General features: G+C 38.6%; 1 protein-coding gene across 8 annotated transcripts in view; it reads right to left on the reverse strand.

Annotated features, from left to right (window-relative positions):
- Positions 1-18,669, reverse strand: part of CIT (citron rho-interacting serine/threonine kinase) — a 70,201-nt gene that overhangs the window by 46,582 nt on the left and 4,950 nt on the right. For 7 of the 8 annotated variants that reach the window (XM_069871269.1, XM_069871268.1, XM_069871266.1 and 4 more), the window contains exons 4-9: positions 18,260-18,361; positions 17,903-18,045; positions 16,882-16,975; positions 15,340-15,543; positions 14,024-14,177; positions 6,009-6,189 (exon numbers count right to left, since the gene is read on the reverse strand). In XM_069871269.1, coding sequence (XP_069727370.1) covers positions 6,009-6,189; positions 14,024-14,177; positions 15,340-15,543; positions 16,882-16,975; positions 17,903-18,045; positions 18,260-18,361 — 878 coding nt within the window. Of the gene's footprint in view, positions 1-6,008; positions 6,190-7,290; positions 7,393-14,023; positions 14,178-15,339; positions 15,544-16,881; positions 16,976-17,902; positions 18,046-18,259; positions 18,362-18,669 lie in introns of those variants that run through there. The other variant, XM_069871270.1, reaches the window with a different exon arrangement.

Below are 18,669 nucleotides of genomic sequence, written 5' to 3' on the forward strand. Positions count from 1 at the left end.
TAGTCACACTGCAGAACTTCAGAGTTCCACCTATGAAAGTCATTTTTTTCATGAGACACAACTTAACTGTACTACTCAAAACAATTTGACTCCAGAAGCCCTGGGGAAAATATTTACATGCTCTTAAGCTTTCTGTCCAATTGAGACTCAACTTTTAAGAAGTTTACCATTTCTGTTAGTCTAAGCTCTTTCTAGAAAAGGATAGAAAGCCATCTGATATTTTGGAGTATATTTTTAGTGCTTTGCAGTCTTAAATATGTAATTTGCAACCAAAACATTAGGTACACACATCAAAACATAACTTTAACAATCACATTCTCTCTCACACAGAATGATTCAAACTAGATATTTAAGCAGTTAATGATAGAATCGGTGTTAACTGATAGCTAAAAACACAGAAGTACAATGAAGGTGCTAATAAAAGATCATACAGTCTACCCACACATTGCTTTCTGCTTCTCCTGGCCACAGCTTGGTATGCAGCCAGTTATCCCCATGGAGAGAAAGGAGCTTTGAGCAGCTCTCTGCATATAGCCGTACACCCACACACAGCAGCACAGGCTCTTCTTAACACCAAGGAAAGTTTGATTCCATCACCACCATTTTCTGAGAAAAATCTACTCCTTAATCCAAACAGATATGCAGGATAGGCACAAAAAAAGACACATGGATTTCTGTGTTGCTGCAGCAACATATCTGTATCAAAATAGCTCTTCAGTATCACCACCTTAAGAAGTCATTAGGAAGCACTGTTCTGGTATTAGCAAACAAACATAGCAAAATCCACCAATTCTGCCTTGAAAGGGCAAATAGTAGTATTTCCACATCAGATTTCTGAAGAGGAAGTTAGAAGAAAGAATCCTGCATGTCAACAATATAGATATGATCAGGACTTAATGAAAAGCAAATGTTAAAAGTGAATGCTTCTGTAAAGCATTTCCATAGTCCTGATCTAATCAATCTGATCCATCAGATTATCATATTTAAAAATCAATTTATAAAGTGTGTCTATACTCCTACAGAGAAAAAGCAACCATCTGAGAAAGATGCATATTAAATTCCGTAACAGCTGGGTGTACAAACAAGGCTAAAAATGAATAGTTGAGAAATGCAGTCTAAAAATACAAATGAAAGCTCCTATTAACTAAAAAAGACACTGAAGAATCTGCTTTAAAATGTTAATCAAATATATGTAAATAGCTGCAAATGTGTACTGAGATGAGTTCAAAAATCTTTTTAGAATAAAACTTTAGCTTTATAGGTCTGAACTGTATTGGCTAAAGCAGTTTGGGTTTTTTTTAATTATATGTTCAACATCACCTTTTTGCTTCTATTCTTTTAAAATCTGAGACATTACTTAAGAATACTCTGGCAATTTCTCACAGATTTGGTTTTATTTACTGCTTCTATTCCACCTCTCCAAGGGGCTAATTTTATTCACTGTTAAAAAAAAAGAATCGGAGCTTAATATTGCAGGCACCATTTTGCATTTCAAAAATTTCTCCTAGCAAGCCAGCTGAAAGCATCCATATGCACTGCAACACAGGAAGGAACAGGACAGCTTTGGGCGAGAAGACAGAATACTCTGGAAAGAGAGTTTGGTCATCCTGGAGGGATATGATGGGACAGAGCACAGGAGCCTCGGATCCACCAGAGTTTGAATTTCATCAGGTGACTGCAGAGGGAGCTGCTCCTCAGGGCTGGCGTGCCTTTTGTAAGGAAAGAGAAGGCTACAAACTAGAACTACAACCTTTCTTCCTCATCCCTGTCCAAAGGGAGGTAGAAATTCCTTAAAAATTTAAGTCCTGGTGACACGAAGATTTTCCCGCCATGGAAACAGTGCATCTTTATCCCCCAGCGAAGCTGATTGTAGTTAGCACTGGACATGGGTTTTAGGACACATCCGTTCCCAGTAATCCTTCCTGTGTACAAATTGTATTAGAGCAACTCCGGGAACATCCATACAATCTTCAAAGCATCAGGAAGGGGGCAGACAGAGGAAATCAAGAGAAATGGAATACTGGCTAATCTAATAAGCCTTGTCATTGTGACATAAGCTCTCAACACAGCATGACAAGGTGGAAAATACCCACACTGCTGGGGCACTTCTGTTCCTCCTCAGTCAGCATCATCTCAGAAATTAAACACATACAATCCTCAAAAGCCATGATGCAAAGCTGCCATTGAGCTTGGTACCATCTCAGAACATTCAATTTCATTAACTGCTACATCTGGATCAATTCTCTTAGCACAACAGAGCACTTCCTGCTGCTTCCCCTGAAGTGTGAAAAAACGATTAACCAAAAGGTAACCAACATACACCAATAAGAAAACTGCAGTAGAAGACTAACCCCAAAGTCCATGGTACCAAGTACTAATAGCACTATCTGTGCCAATTTACTTTCAAAAGCAGCATTGCCTGCTCAACTGAAAACCAAGTTACCTTACAGCTGATCCTCTAGTGATTTCACAGCTTCAGCCAGCAGAACCAGCAGAAATGGTGCTGGTCGTGTAAAAGCTCCTCCTGCCTTAACGTGGCTGAGATGAAGAAGAATAAAGAATGAGTATGGAATCACCTGATAGCTTTTCCTGAGGTACGGAACTCTTATCTTAGTCTCTTGTGCATCCTACTTCATACCTTCTTTTGTCCTTTCATGCCACTCTCCCAAACCCCCAACTCACCTGTGCCTCTTCCTTCTCACGATGATTGACACCATCTGTCCTAACCCTGGCCCCCACACAACATGCCTATAAGCTCATCCTCCACCCCTCCTGCTCTATTCTTTTAGCATTATACTCATCTGTACCTTCCACCCCCTCGTAAATGCTTGCTCAGGCCTAAAAAAAAACCATCTGAAAACAAACAGTGATACCATCAGTCTGTGAATAGAGCTAGCTGAAAGTAAAGCGTATTTTTGGTACGCTCATCCTGTGCTTCCTTTTTAATCTATCTTTGGTGAGAGTTTACCAGAACCCGACAAACTGTTGGAAGAAATCAGTAGTCCTTCTTTTTGGAAGAATGGCCCATTTTAACTCTCAATATTTTATAATGACAATTGCAAATCCATATCAAATTTTAAAATTTAAAACCAAAGAAATCTTGAAAAATACCACTTCTTATGGAAAAGGTTTGGACCATCTCCCAAAGTAAGATGGGGCTGGCTTTTAATGGAATTAAACTCTCAGTTGCTTGTTATCTCGTCCCAGTCACAGCTCACGGCCAAACCAGCAGCCAGATTCAGAGTCAGGCAGGCATTTCTCCCCTACATCAAAAATTTAGAAGCCATGATGGAGAAGGAGTTAGCTGGTCCTCTGCAACCTGATTACAATTCTTAGAATCACATAGGAGACTCAATGAACACACACTTTCCTAGGACTGGAACCTATGACATAACCAATGCCCTTGATTTCTCCTGATTGCTTCCTACAACGCATGACTGCCATGTCTTTTGGTCTGTTGTTAAATCTTGTGTTTGTTATAGGGTCACAAATTCTTTCCAAAACTCCTGGTATGAGGCAACATAGAAAACATCTTAACTCAATGGATCTCTCTAAACTACGCACTGGCTATAGAATGTCTGGCAACAGGTCTACATGACCTTCCAACCCCAAGTGGTTGGGAGAAAGGAGAAAGGAAAAGAGAACTTTTTATCCTTCTGTCCAGTTTTTTAACTGCCTTTTCTCTGAAGTATCTGAAACTCCGGGGTGAGCTATGGCTTCTTACCATCTCGTGAACAAGAGCAAGAGTACAACTTAATAGCTTCACAGCCCTCAAATTATAAGCAATCAAAGTTTCAAGGACCTTGCTAATGGCCCTCTGCAATTGCCTGCCCTAACTCTGAGCAGCAGCAGAGGCATCGGAGCTATCATGCTGCAGACACAGGAAAACAGATCTGCATCGCTTAGCAACCATCAGGGTTAGACTTCCAGAGGAAAGATTTTAAGAAGAAAAATTCTGGACTGATAAAATCGATGACTTCAGATCTTCCCGAGAAGACATCCCAAGATTCACAAGAGATAAGCCTACCCCCCCATTTACTGTTCTCTTCCCCATCTAGAATTGGATATTGAACCTTATGTGGACAGAAACAGTACTTTATTCCCTCAAGTAAAACATGCACCATACAACATCTTATAAGTAAGAAGTCATCTTTATGACCCAGCGTTGCAGTGATATTGAGAAAAGTCACTGCGTTATTTAATTACAGATATTTTCAAGTCTCTATATGCTCTTTGCCATACTTAAATCACTTTCTTACAATAAAATGCACTGCTAAAAACATCAAAGCAGATTTACTGAGATCTTATTCAAAAAAAAAAGAGACTACTAAGATCTGCTTACATTAAAATTATTTGGGGGAAAATGAAGTACATAATGTCTCTCTGTTCCAGCTCAGGAAAAAACAGTCCGTACCAAGCTGAAATTTTATCAGTCAAAATTTCTCCAGAGCACATCAGTCTTTATATCTTTTTGCTACACTCCTTCTCATCTATTACCAAAATTCAAATCTAACTTCCATACATATTTTTGGTACCAGCTCTGCAAAGAAATCTACGTTACTTTTCAGTCTCCAGCACAGTTACACCACTGTTCCCGAGTCTTTACCTCACACTCTTTTTCAGTTCTGGTCTCAGGCCCCGATTACATATACCTTTATACCATATGTATCTGGTCGCTGTTGAGCCCCTTCTGACTGCTACATGAACGGTCACGGAGCCTAACAGATGGATGCAGTTCCCCAGGCAGAAAAGATAACACTAGAAGTTACTTCACTTCTAAATCAACACAGATTTTAACCCCGGGTATCTATAGATATAGATATAGCATGATGTTTTGCTAATTCAGCTGACAGTATTAGATCATTTTACCAAAAGAATTATTTTTGCTTGTTATGTTCTCATCCTTCCTTCCTCCTTTGTCATAAAAGCAACTCTGTTGAGCAGGGACAGTCAAAGATTTCCTTTTACTGGTATAACCATCATATAACCTTGATTCATGGTGTGGGCAAGATCAAAGATGTCAACAGTATCACCAGATTTCATTGCAAACTCACCGCAGAGCAACTATCAAAACTAATATGACGAAAAATGAAAACTTGACTAAGGCTGATTGGCAACCAAGTCCCTTAAGAGAACTAACTAGCAACAACGAACGATGGTTGAATCGAAAACACAGCACCTTAGTGCATTGAGTCACTAACCCAGCTAAAGCCATCGCATTCCTGAGAGGCCTCATGATACTGAGGTAAGGACTTCCCAACTTAACATACTGCACTAATACTTCTCCAATAGCTCTGTCATCAGAAACCAACCACCCACCACACCAAATGGTTTATACCACACTATGGATTCTTTTTCTCCGACTCCATTCTCTCAGAAAGCATGTTTTGTTTCAATTGAAATCCATTTTTGCTAGATCTTTATCTCCCTCCACAAATATATACCCTGCGTACTTGATCTGAATCTCCAGTCTCCTAATAGAAAATACAGCAGTATTCATATTTAACTTGACCCAACGGCACGCAGCCAGCTGCTGTGAAGCTCCTTCCATCACTGCATTCCCAGATTAGTGGGGCTCCATTTCTGTGCATCACTGATTCACCCTACACATCCGCAACACTTGGTGCCCACTCTGACCCAGTAAAATAACAAACCCCTCTTTCCATCTCTGAACTCCTCTGTATTCTCCCTCTTTCAGGGATCTGCAATACCAGAAATGCAATCCCCTGCTGCTCCCTGATTAACAGCAACAACTAATTCAAAGTATCTGAACAACAATTTTAACTGTTTTAGAATCAATCGTTCCATGCCTTTCCCTCCGAGAAATAATCACAGAACAGTAGGACATGCACAAGCCACAGCAGCAACAGATAAAGCCAGAACCTGGCAGCTTCCCTAAAGCAAAGTAGACAGCTTTTCCTCACACACACACACACACCATCCTCACTATAACAAACCTTCTCATTTTTCCAACAGTCCTATCCACCTAAGCAATAATTCCTACTTACTCTGATCTGAGGATCCCTAATGCCTTGATGAATGAAAACCCCACAAACGGCAAATCTTCACCAGAGAAGCCTGCTAGGTTCAACTGGCGCGTAGAGGATAAAACCCGCGAATTCTTCTCTGGTTCATCAAAATTTGAGGTGTCATCATCAGATTTGAGAGTAGGAACGAAGGGGGGAGGAGCTGGTAAAAAAAAAACCAAGAAAAGACAATATTCAGGTACAGTTCACTCTGCAACGGTCCCACTCATTCAGTGCTTGCAATGGCACTGCAGCTCCTGCTTTTAATCTTGCTAACACAAGCAGACTGAGCTGCTGCTCTCAAATCGTATTACAGCAACAAGAGATTAACCCTCACGCTGCCAACATGGCTACCACTCTGCAGGCAGAACGTCTCCCACATTGATTAAACAAGGGGTTAGGCTGGGGACCCAAGATTGCTGGTTTGGGGTTTTTTTCAGGTTATGGGGTTGTTTTTTTAACCACATACACTGAACCAAATCAAAGCACCAGGTTAAGAAAATAATTGCTATCATATAAGTAAAGCAATTCAATTCTGATTCATTTAGAAAATTTCTCTAACTTGTCCAGTTTGTGACACTACGTGACAGTGTACCCTGATCCTGTGATAGTTGGCTGAGGGATATATCTACCTTTTAATATGGACAAGAATCTTCCCAGCACGGGCTTCTAATCGACAGCAAACTGGTCTTTCTCCTGGAAGATTCTTGTAAACTCTAGCTACTGGAAGCTAACTGGTCTTTAGGAAAGGAAGAAATAACACAATTTCTCTAAAAGAGCTTGCTGAAGATCTGGAACTCTTGTCGGGACACCACTGCAGTCTGGCTCTGATACAATCAGCTCTAAGAGAGGTATAAATAGCAGGAATTACAATGTATTTCTTAGTGTAATTTCTAAATTGGTACCACTTAACTTGTTAAGCAGTTGTTTAATTTCAGCTGATTTTCTCTGTCTGCTTCAGTTTAATTAACCAAAGGGACAAAAGAACAAGTTCTTCTCAATGATGTGCAGCACCCAAGCTACCTGCTGGCTTGGCTGCGTGTGTGAAACGAATGAATACACAAGCTTACTGTGCAATTCCTACCTCATTAAATCACATTTTCCAAGATTCTTCTTATTTATTTATTTCACTGCTCAGGTCCTCACTCACTGCACATCTACTCATCTCTCTCTTGCTGTATAAAAGAGACAGCTCTTCAGTCAGCAATGAGAACAGAGCCCATTGTCACAAGGTGATGGAAGCGTAGTGTGCTAAAACCGTTACCATGGATCCAGTGGAGGGCTCCTGTAGCTGAAGGGCTGATGAGGACTGAAGAACCGGGAACAAACATTACAACCCCTGCAGTGCAGGCTCCCTGCTCCTCATCCCTGCATGCTCAGTTTAACCCTACCTGCCTGCATTGGTGACAGATACTGATGCTTATCAGACTGACACAGCCAGAATGAGTCACAGCTGGAGCTTGGAGCTCCCTCTAGTTTGCCAAAGCCTTTCACAGCCCCATTTTAACTCTTCATTCTCTAGACAAACGTACACTCCAACTACCCACCAGACCAGGATAAACAGCAAAATATATATATCTATCTGTCTGAATGAACCGCCAAGTTACAACTCCACATGCAAGCATTGTTCGCAGCTCCCCACAGAGCCATTCTGACGCTGCTTCCTAAGCAGGGAAGCGAGAAGAAATTCCATGGAGCAGATAGGATGCTGCTCACGTACAGTAGTTCCAAGTACATTAGAATGAGATAAATGGGGAAAATACACAAATTAAATGGGTTCTGTAGTAAGCAGTTTTACTTACTGGCTCCAGGACATTTAAATTTTCTGTCAATAAAATGAATTTATTAATTTCCGCAAATTTATTGGTTATAATATAAATTCACATACAATACAATGCTGACATTTATGTACTGTAAACATAATTTTGGAACACAGATTGTTGATTAGGATCTGTGTTTTTTAAAAAAAATCACTTACTGTCAGGATAATGTCCAGCTACTCTTTCATATGCTCTTAATGATTAAAAGCAGAGTAGCAACAGAAAACAGTTTGTAAGTATATCAATGATTATGCTCTTAATGATTAAAAGCAGAGTAGCAACAGAAAAGAGGTTGTAAGTATATCAACTTCAAGGCAAATATAAGCCCAAAGTTATAGTTCATTCATAGCAGAGGAGGATAGGTTCCCAAATTGGTATTTTTTTCATGTAGGACCTCTGCTCAAAGAACTCTGCACATTCTCGTACAGAAAGGGGGTTTTGTGAGGTTTTTAACGTTGTCTTTGAAGACAGATATTGGCTATGAGATGAAGTAATGGAGAAAACTGCAAACTATTCACTTTGTCTCAGGAAGTCTAGAATATTTCTTAAAGAGGCAGCAAAAAACAACATAGCTGCCTTTTCATCATGGTATAACAACCCTGTTATTAGATATGCTCCTCAGAGTCGGACAGATTTCATCTTTGAAAAAGAGATCTAGTGCCTTGCTTCTTACTAGAAATTAGCTACGAAGATCTTAAGTCATCTTCAGACCCTCACAATTAAAATGAAAGTCCTTCCTCTTACCAATATTAAAAATTCCTAGTCAAACCACACACATAAAAGAAAAAAACAGTTACATGTACCTAAACTCAGCATGAACATAAAAAGATTAAAAGCTCAATAGGGAAACAATGGATGCAAAAAAGAGAAAACTCAAAGCAAGACAGAGTAAACCTTTAGAACTGGTGGGAAACTTTTAGTTTACAGAGCACAATGGTTTAACACAACAGTTCTCTAATGTTTAAAGATACAAAGAAAAGACATTGTGAACACTAGATTAAACAAATAACAAAAAAATAATTTGCCCTCTATTTTGCATTCACTAGAAATCTGTGAGGAACTGTCCAAAACCTCTACAGCTTTGCAGTATTAACTTGTCAGAATATTTGTAAGGAGAAATAGTAGCAAATAAAAATTAGAAAGAACGGTCCTTCAGCGATAACACCTCTGGATGTTAAGTAGTTCTGAACTGTTAAGAAGCTGAACAACAGAAGCAGAACTTTCTCAGAAGTTTCAAGACACTGGAGAAAACCTCACTTAAGAGTAAGAGAAATATCTCTAAGAAAAAAAGCTAGATCCACCTTATCTCATTTTGGAATAATTTGGTAGCTTCTTCATAGCCCATTATTCCTAAGACTAAAGAGTCCTTTGTCTGATGTTCAAGGCCAGGTTGGATGGAGCTTTGAGCAACCTGATCCAGTGGAAGGTGTCCCTGCCCATGGCAGGGGGGTTGGAACTGAATGGGCTTCCAGGTCCCAGTCAATCCAAACCATTCTATGATTCCATGTCCAAAATACCTACGTAATAAACAGAGTTGCCTCGTAAAAACAAGCTAAAACAGATGAGGAATTCTGTTCCCAAATGTGGTCACATGGTAACAAAATCTCTAATTCAATTATTATTTCTTGCTTAAAATCAGAGGACTGCCACACAACTACTGTATTTTCATTCTGAAAACTGGTGAAATCAAATGTTCAAACCACGCCATTGCATCTGACAAGATGAAAAATTCACACTTTTTTCAGGTTCACCCAAAAGGGAGGCTAAACTATTACTCAAAAGACAGTGAACCCCCTGTCTTCCACTCATACAGACTGGTTGGATATAAAGACCTCTTTTTGCCTCAGATACGTTACAAACGTACATGTTCTGTTTACCATTTAAAGTATCTTGTAGAGAACTGCATGTTTTAAAAAAGCCAATTGCTTGCCTAGATACCTCCCCACTTGTGGAAGGATGTAACCTTCTTCCATCTGTTCCCAAGAATGACTTTCCGAGGAAAAGGGGGTGTTGTAGGTTGCTAAGTTTAAAAAAAAAAAGAAAAAAGCAAAACCCAAACCCACCACACATGCACTGCAGTACTTTAACCAGTTTGTCATCAAGATTAGCTAAAATATCTCTTATGGAAGGAAGCTTTTTTTAATTTAAATTCTGCACCACTGTAAGTTTTTAGAACCAGTTGAAGGAACATTTGCCTTAAATCAGGTCTCTCCATCCTTTCAAAATATTTTCATGCACATTCAAGAGGACAGATACTGCATTTCCCCTGGGACAGTGAAAGGCCTGACTTAAATAGGGAAATTAAAGGAAATACAGAATGTTTCTTAAGAATAAAAAGATATATTTTCTTGATCTACAAGGTGCTCTATACTTGCTTTCCAAGGAAAAGAATCCACACAGCCTTCTTAAATAGGTTAGACATTACTCTTTCTCAGGCTTCAGGAGGCCTTTTTAAGAAGAACAGAAATCAGAAAATAGAAAGTGCAAGTAATGTAATTTAAGGATGTTTTGCTCTAAGACCATGTAAAAAAAGGCATTGTATTAGTTCTAACCAATCTGTAAAATATTATCCTAATATCTTTTCTCTTCTGTCAAGACAATGATCCAACACACACATTTATGTTAATAAAAGCGATCTTCAAGCTGACATGAAAGTGATCTCCACTTAGAGAAACCAGCCAACACGTTTTTCTGAAGGCAAGCATTGAAATGAATCATCGCAAGGTTTAACTGTTAACATACTGAATGACACTTCAGGTTCATAATTATCAGTTTTGGACTTCTAAACAATGAGATTCACATTCCTGTCTGTTTAATAGCAGAAGGCAGCCTAAAAATCAGTCTGCATCACTAAGTTCTTCTGTTTGTACAAGACATTAATTTGTTTCTCCTTATGTATATAGTTTCCTCATGGAAGTCCAAATATGCCAGTCCATTCCCAAGACCGCTTGGATTGCAGTTACAAAACAGTTCTCAAAATTAAAGATTCTTTACGCTATGTATATATATCTCTTACATGACAATAAAAGCCCTCCGACCATCTCTCAGGTAGCCTTCAGCAGACCGAATTTTGGTTCCAAATTGAACAGCTGATGTAATTTATGGATTTCAAATAACAAAAAGTGATCAACAAGATTCCCGAATTCTAATATACAGAATGCAACCTTGCTGCCAATAACTCCATTCTCTACCTCTGATTTTAGATACTTATCAAGTACTCAAACAGTTGTTACCAACTTGCCAGTTAAAATCCTGATCATTTAGCTAAAACAGCTAGAAATATGTTTATTCTAGGTAAATAAATTCCAAAATCCTTTCAGAAAATTCTGTCAAGTAAATTAACACAATCTTTCAAAAGTTTTGTTTTCTTTAATTTTGGTGGCGTGTAGTGGTGTCTGATTTTGAGGGGTTTCTCTGAAGCTTTAGAAGTCATTAAATAGCAGAAATCAACAAATAAAGAGAGCAAAATCTATAAATGTTTCATTACAATACTCGAAGGAAGGGGAAAATTACCTGTTGAGGTAGATTCAGGTAAACCTGACCTTAGGTTTAATGGCTGGGTTGTGTTTCTTAAACTTAAGGGCTGCTTCGCCAGACACATGCTCCCTGAACCCAAGGAAGCTGGGAGCCTTTTTTAGAGGCCTCTAACTTCTGGGAAGGGATTTACTGAAAAGTCAAGAGTTCAAAGATTACCATAACACCAAAACGTAACCCTGAAAAGCCCTGTAATGACACATTCTTAACCAAACCCGGTGCATTAAGAATGGTTGTCCTGGAGCTCCCAGAATGATAATTTAAATACCTGCAAGACAAGGCCACCATTTTTTCCCCCCTACCTTTCTCAGCCTGAAATAAAAATAACACCACTGCTTTTATAGAGTAAAGTCTGAGCGTGTTGACACAGAATTTAACAATAATAGAATCATGAATCATTTAGGTTGGGAAAGACCTTTAAGATCACCAAGTCTAAGATGCCATACCCCCAAAATCTTTAACCAGATTAACTTGAGGAACTGGGATTCTTTTATCTAAATCCAAATCTTGTGACCTCTTCCAGCACTCACTAGGTTCATAATTTTCTCAGGCCACCATTGCTCCTGTTAAACACCACTATCAGAAGAGGTCAAGATAAAAAAGAAACCTTTAGCTTTTATATAGCCTGGGTCAAACCCAACAAGGGTTTTGAACAGATTGACAGCGACACTGCCCTGAATAAACCAGGAAATGGAGAACCACTGCAGAGAGCAAAGCAATAGGTGATATATTGAATCTGCTACTAAAAGCAAGACGACTGCTGTGTTTTGTGCTAGTTACAGTGGGGTTTTATGAAGTATGAGACATAACAACGAAGTCAGGGGTCAAAACTGCATGATTCTCCACAGTAGGTAGGTCCGGATATTACAGGGAATGATGCAATCCACTGGTGAGCTGCAGACAGAAATGGGATTTTTAAAGTCCCAAATGATGAATTCAACATTATAACATCAGGGATGCCTACCAACTTGTCCATCAGGATCATGAATGTCGTGTGAAATGGCAAAACACTCAATTAGCGTGCGCAGCTGTGTGAGTACTGGACAGACAATTGCCAAGGAACCACCAGAACATATGCTCACATGCCTTTTTTTTCCAAATCTGAGATAATGTGATACAAAGGCAACACAAAAATTTCAGAAATGGAAACCACTGGCTTAGGCAGGGCCCTGGGGAAAGAAGGCAGAATGAGCTGAAGTCTGGGAAATGTATGCTAAAACAATGAAAAAGGCTCAAGGCTCAACGGCTCTCAAAGGACAGAAACAATGGAATTTAACAGAACAGCAGCTCCACAAGTTCAAAATTAATGAATCAACAGAAAAGTGAGTAAACAGTCTGTGGAGCTGACAGCTGAAGTGCTGAGATAGTCATCAAAAGTAGCAGCACTGGCTTAGCAATTTATCATGGAAAATGGAGCACAATCACTCCTCTTACAGCATATTTGATAAAGTATAAGGCAGACATGTTCCTTGCCCAGATAATCTTACAGTTCAAATAATTCAAAATACTATCCAACACAAGTCAGGCACTTGTACATTGATCATTAATGATCTGTGAAATATTTGCTTTTAGCATTGAGCTGGTGCCTCAGTACTTCTACATATTAAATTCCATTGCTTCTGTAGTATTATAAACAATTTTCTGCATAGAAATATTATCTGTTTCACTGATTTTACCCTATTCCTAATGGAATGAACAGATTCTTGACAAAAACATAGTCCTATATTAATCATGCTAACTTTGAGGAAAAACTCCAATGCCCCTATGACCGCTGACGTTTTATCACCTACAGGAGCTAAAAAAAACTTCCAAAACTTAAATGAAGTTGGATCACAAGCACTGAAAGAGAGAAAGCTGAATAAACAACAAAAAATAATGAGATTAAGTCAACAGTAAGCAAGTTGAGGTGGAAAAGGCCTGAAAGAATATAGTGATGCATTTTAATCTGAGGAAGGACAGGGAAAGGACCGTTTTGATTTTCCAGTCTAGTGCCTGCAGTAATGTGGCAATCACATCAGGAATTCATATAGAACTGTATTAAACTTAATCTTACCTTACAATTTTCACCAAAGACATGTTAACATATCCTATCTAAAAACCAGAATGAATTCACAGAATCGTTAGGTTGGAAGACCTTAGAGATCATCAGCTCCAACCTTACCTGTCTACCACTAAATCATGTCCCCAAGCAGCTCACCTACCTGCTTTTTAAACACCTCCAGGGATGCTGAGTCAACCACCTCCCTGAGCAGCCTCTGCCAGTGCCCAAAAACCCTTTCTGTGAAGAAATTTTTCCTAATGTCCAATCTAAACTTCCCCTGACGCAGCTTGAGGCCATTCCCTCTTGTCCTATCACTTGGGAGAAGACACCAGCACCCACCTCGCTACAACCTCCTTTTAGGTAGTTATAGAGAGCAATAAGGTCTCCCTCAGCTGCCACTTCTCTAGGCAAAACAACCCCAGTTCCCTCAGTGGCTCCTCATAAGACTTGTGTTCTATTAAAAACACCTGTTCCAGGACATAGTGCTCTTTCATTATGAATAATGATTCAGATCAAACACACTTAAATACTGACATAGTACAAATTTTGATGTTACCCAAAGAAACAGGAGTTGTTTATAAATACAGAATGATTCTACTTACAGTTACGGATATTATTCCAGTCAATTTTAGAAAAAAATGGATGGCAGCAGAGTCCCTCATAACCCAGCCTTTCCTTCTGCCCACAAAGCAGGCTCTGGATCAGATCAAGAAATTCACTACTAACTTTAACATCCTCTGGGAACTTCAGAAATCTCTGCATTAGAAAGAAAAGAATCTCTGCTGAATAGGAAAATAGTCCCAGAACAGCAAGATTAAAGCTTCACTATTCTGAGAAATGCCAGGCATAAAGGGTAAATATTTAGAGCATACAAATAAATGTATCTTGCATATTTTCCTAATGGGCTTTTATAGGCTTTTGCTGCAGTAAAGAACACAGGAACCACCATTCCCAATCAAATGGTAGACCCAGATTACTGTCTTATGTTGGACAATGGCCAACAGCATACCTGAATGGAAGAGGAAAACAAGACATTCCCTCAGAAAATTCTCCCAAACTTCTCAAGATTTTTGGCTTAGGATTTTCTAAACCAGAGTTGATATCTTTGTATTTGTTAGATCTCAATGGATTCTTCTATAAATTTTTCTAGGCACTCCTTGAATCCATATAAACATTCACTAGCTGCAGGCTTTTGGCAAAAGCTCCCCAGAATGAGAATGTTTCTTTTTTTGTTTGTAACATGAGTTACTGCTGACTACTTTCATTTGATGCCCCTAACTCCCACATTAGAAGAGATAGCAGGCAACCATTCTTTGTTCACTTCCTCACAGCTGGTTTTTTTTTCCTTCTTTCCTCCTAAATCCTACCAGTCTGCGCTGCTTTTTGGACTAAGAATTAAACAAACATTTGCATAGATTATAATATCGAGATACCATTCTGGCCCCCACCATTGGGTAAAGATGCAAGACTTTTCCTTTCATATGCATTAGTTTGAACTTATTTACACTAAATTTCACATGATGTTTTAATCATGTAGACATTCAACATCCTTTCTGCAGCTTTTCATAGCCAGCCCTTGCCTTTACTACCCAAAAACACTCGGTAAGATCCAGAAACTTGATCGATCCACAATTCATCCTTTCAATCCTTTTTCTATATTATTTTGGAAACACTGCAATTATAGCTTCCTAAGATAGAAAGCTAAATCTTTTTTTAATTCATGCACTGCAGACAGTTATTTTTAGACACTTGTTACCAAAAACTAACTTGATATCCACAACAGACATGTAAAAACAATATAAAGCGGATATTTTACAAACACAAAGCAAGACACAACCATAAGCTTCTTTTTTCAGCTGTAAAAACACTGGGTTTAGTTATAGCCTTTTTACCCAATCACGTGGAAGGATTTCTCTACCTGGAAGTTCATGATGTTATTGAATGTTTTTGCTGAAGTCCCCTCAGCAAATGGAGTTCTTCCATAAATCATTTCATACGCGATGACCCCTAGGGACCACCAGTCACATTCTGGACCATAAGCAGCTTTCCCATCCCCACTCAAGCCCGTTAGCATTTCTGGTGCCATGTAGTCAGGTGTGCCAACAGGTAGCTTGGCATTTACCTAGAAGCAAAGACATACTAAGTGAAATGACAGCGCTTTCTGTTCATTGTGATCTTGGTAACGCAGCAAATCTTTTTCTATTTTACTTTCTTTTTCTTTTTTTTTTTCTTTTTTTTTTTTTTTAAAAAGACACAATTTTCAGTCCTCCAAGTGAATTTTAAGTAAGGCTGTTAAGTAAAAAAAGTGGAAGGTTAAGCAAACTGCTGATAAACAAACAGAAAGCAGCTATTTGGTATAAAAAAGAGGTAAATTATCAAAGCTAACTTTTAGTAGAAATTACAAACAGCTGAAGCAGGAAAGTGGCATTCTGAAAAGCACAGGATTACCAACCACTGATGCTTTAAGCAGTATATGTGCTCTAGCATTACTGCTTCAGCTAGGTTTAACAAAAATAGAAAAATTTAGACATAAATATTCTCTATCCTCATTCCATTCTGTGCCATTCACCTTGTGTTCTTGATCAGCAAAGTACAAATATTTGACTTCCTAGACTGCTCAGAAAAATTGACTCAGGAGACAAAATTACAATCATTTTTGCATGGAATGGCATAAAGAATAGAACAAAAGAGTGGGCAAACTAAGACAAAAAAACAGAAGATGACTAAAAAGATAATATGAACAAAAAATTTAAAAGAATAATGCAGTGCAGAGAAGCACTAAGAAGGGAAGAACAGGGAAAACAATATTAAGAGTCACAATACTAAGAAAAAACTAAAACAAAAATTGTAAAAACAGGACAGGAATCTGGCATTAAACTTCATATTCTCACTTAGAAATATTTTAATTTCAAATTATCACTTGAAATTGTATGCAGTTACACAAATTTACAAGCAACTTATAAAAACCACAACCAATTCACAGCTTTGAATACAGTGCTTCCTGGTGAGCAAAGCACAGAACACTGAATATGACTCATTTCAACCAAGAGCTCCCTGGTCCTCAGAACTATGCTACTGTAGTCAAACACAAAATTCAGTCCAGTTATAAACAATTCTAAGTCCACATCCTTCCAAGCCCAGCACTGAACAGTAGTAAGGATCTCTGGAAGTGTGATTTTGTGTTGCAATGCAGCACCAGGATAAAGTACAGTTGCCTTCACCTTACTCGAGTATTAAAAATTTAATAAGCAAATATATATCTACCAAGAGCTGCGAAAGATACTCAAGTTCGTGCTTGAAAAGCCATTCATAAATAGAAAAATATTGTAAACAGCTTCCACATTGGACAAGAAAGGCATAAGAACAAGGTGCAAGGGAAGAACAGATACAAAGTTAGTTCTCCCTTCTTGACTGGATTATGAAAACAAGCCATAGACGAAGTTTAAATCCACATTATTACCATTTTGTTTATTGTCATTTTGGCAGCTGACCCAAAGTCCACCAGTTTAATGTGTCCTGTTCGGTCAATTAGAACATTCTCTGGTTTGATATCTCTGTAAGCAAGAAGAAAGCCATCAGTGCCTTTCTGTACCATTCCCCACTGTCCCATCTAGGTAACAGGATATCCCTTTTCAGATATGCTCAACCACATGCTCAGTTGCACAAAACCCTAACAAATGGGAGACCGATTTCCAACTGTTTCCAGGCAAATATTAAAGTAGTAAAGCTCCCCTTACTACATGGAAAGCTAGTAATTATTGACAGAAGATGGAAAGAGAAGGTAGTTTTGCACCTTGACTACATTGTAACTGAGTTACAGTGAAATAACATGTAGCTTTCTTCCCAAATTTCCTCACAATTTACTCTGGGTATTTTTCAAATCCAGGCAGCTACCCTGCATTAGAAAGCCAGAGCCCATGCTCTACATGCAGCCGCTACAGCTGCTTGGAACATAAAATACTCCATAACATTTACAAAATGTCAAAATGGAATAAATTTATTAAACACCAGTAAGATTTGAAAATGCATACAGTAACAGCCTGAAAGCCTTGCTATGATCTTTAGAAAACTGTGACATTTAACTACTCCAACATCCTATACTGCCCTGTTCACTAATCAGCACACAAGTTTCAACAATTACACTAATCTCCCATACTCCTTGGTGCTAAAAGCAACAATCCCTGGAAAAGGTTTTCAGTTTTTATAGATCAACATTAAGGTTTCTTTTACTAAGCCACCAGAAAATGTATGTAACAATCCTTTCCTGATATTAGTTTGAACTTTACATCAAAGTTAATGCCTTTAGCTACAATTATAGTTGGAGTCTGATTAATATTCTAATTTTCTCTTCTGATACAGCATGTGAAATACTGTCCTGAGAGAGGACGGAATATAAAAAAACCAAGAATGTATCATTCCTGAACACTTTTTCTGGAATGATACTGATCAAATATGTGCAATGCAAAGCAATGTTCACCTACCGGTGTACATAACCCATCTGATGAATGCTGTGAATGGCTAAAACCAACTCTGCAAGGTAAAACTGCACCATGCTCTCATCTAGCTGGTCCTCATATCGATTTAAGAGTGACAGCAAGTCCCCTCCAGGCTGATACTCCATAACCTAGATAAAATTTTAAAGGAACAGATATAGTTCACATGTACACAAAACATTCCATTTGACTCCTCCACATTACACTGGACACATATCAAATACTGGCATATAATGCAGGAAAATTTACAGAAGGTGAGCACATTTTAACTATCACTTTGCTCTTCAACATAACAATAGCAATAGTGTTCAACAGAGGAGAAAATAAACGAAGACTAGACATTACCAAGTAGAGATTTTTCTTGTCTTGAAATGCATATTGTAACTGAGGAATCCATGGACTGGTGCTCTGAGATAATATACTGCGTTCTTCCTCAAAAAATGACACCTACAAAAAAGGTAGATTTCAGTTATGCCATGATGAAATAAGTTTGCCTACATTAGAATTCCCTAGTTTTAGCAAGATGTGAGTCTGTATCAGAAGCACATATCACAAAAATATTACACTGAAAATATTAAAGGTTATTTCCTTGTGACGTGCTTCTTTAAGAAAAGTAATTTTACTCTTTGTGTTTTGCGTCCCCCTCCCCTTTCTGTGGTCTAGCTTGCTTTCAACTGATCAGACCCTGCAGCAAAGGCCAGCTCGCCTTTCAAACTGGTGAAGCATCTACCAGTTCAGTTTTGGCTGGCCTCATC

Source organism: Phaenicophaeus curvirostris, chromosome 17 (genome assembly GCF_032191515.1).
Source record: "Phaenicophaeus curvirostris isolate KB17595 chromosome 17, BPBGC_Pcur_1.0, whole genome shotgun sequence".
NCBI lineage: Eukaryota > Metazoa > Chordata > Aves > Cuculiformes > Cuculidae > Phaenicophaeus > Phaenicophaeus curvirostris.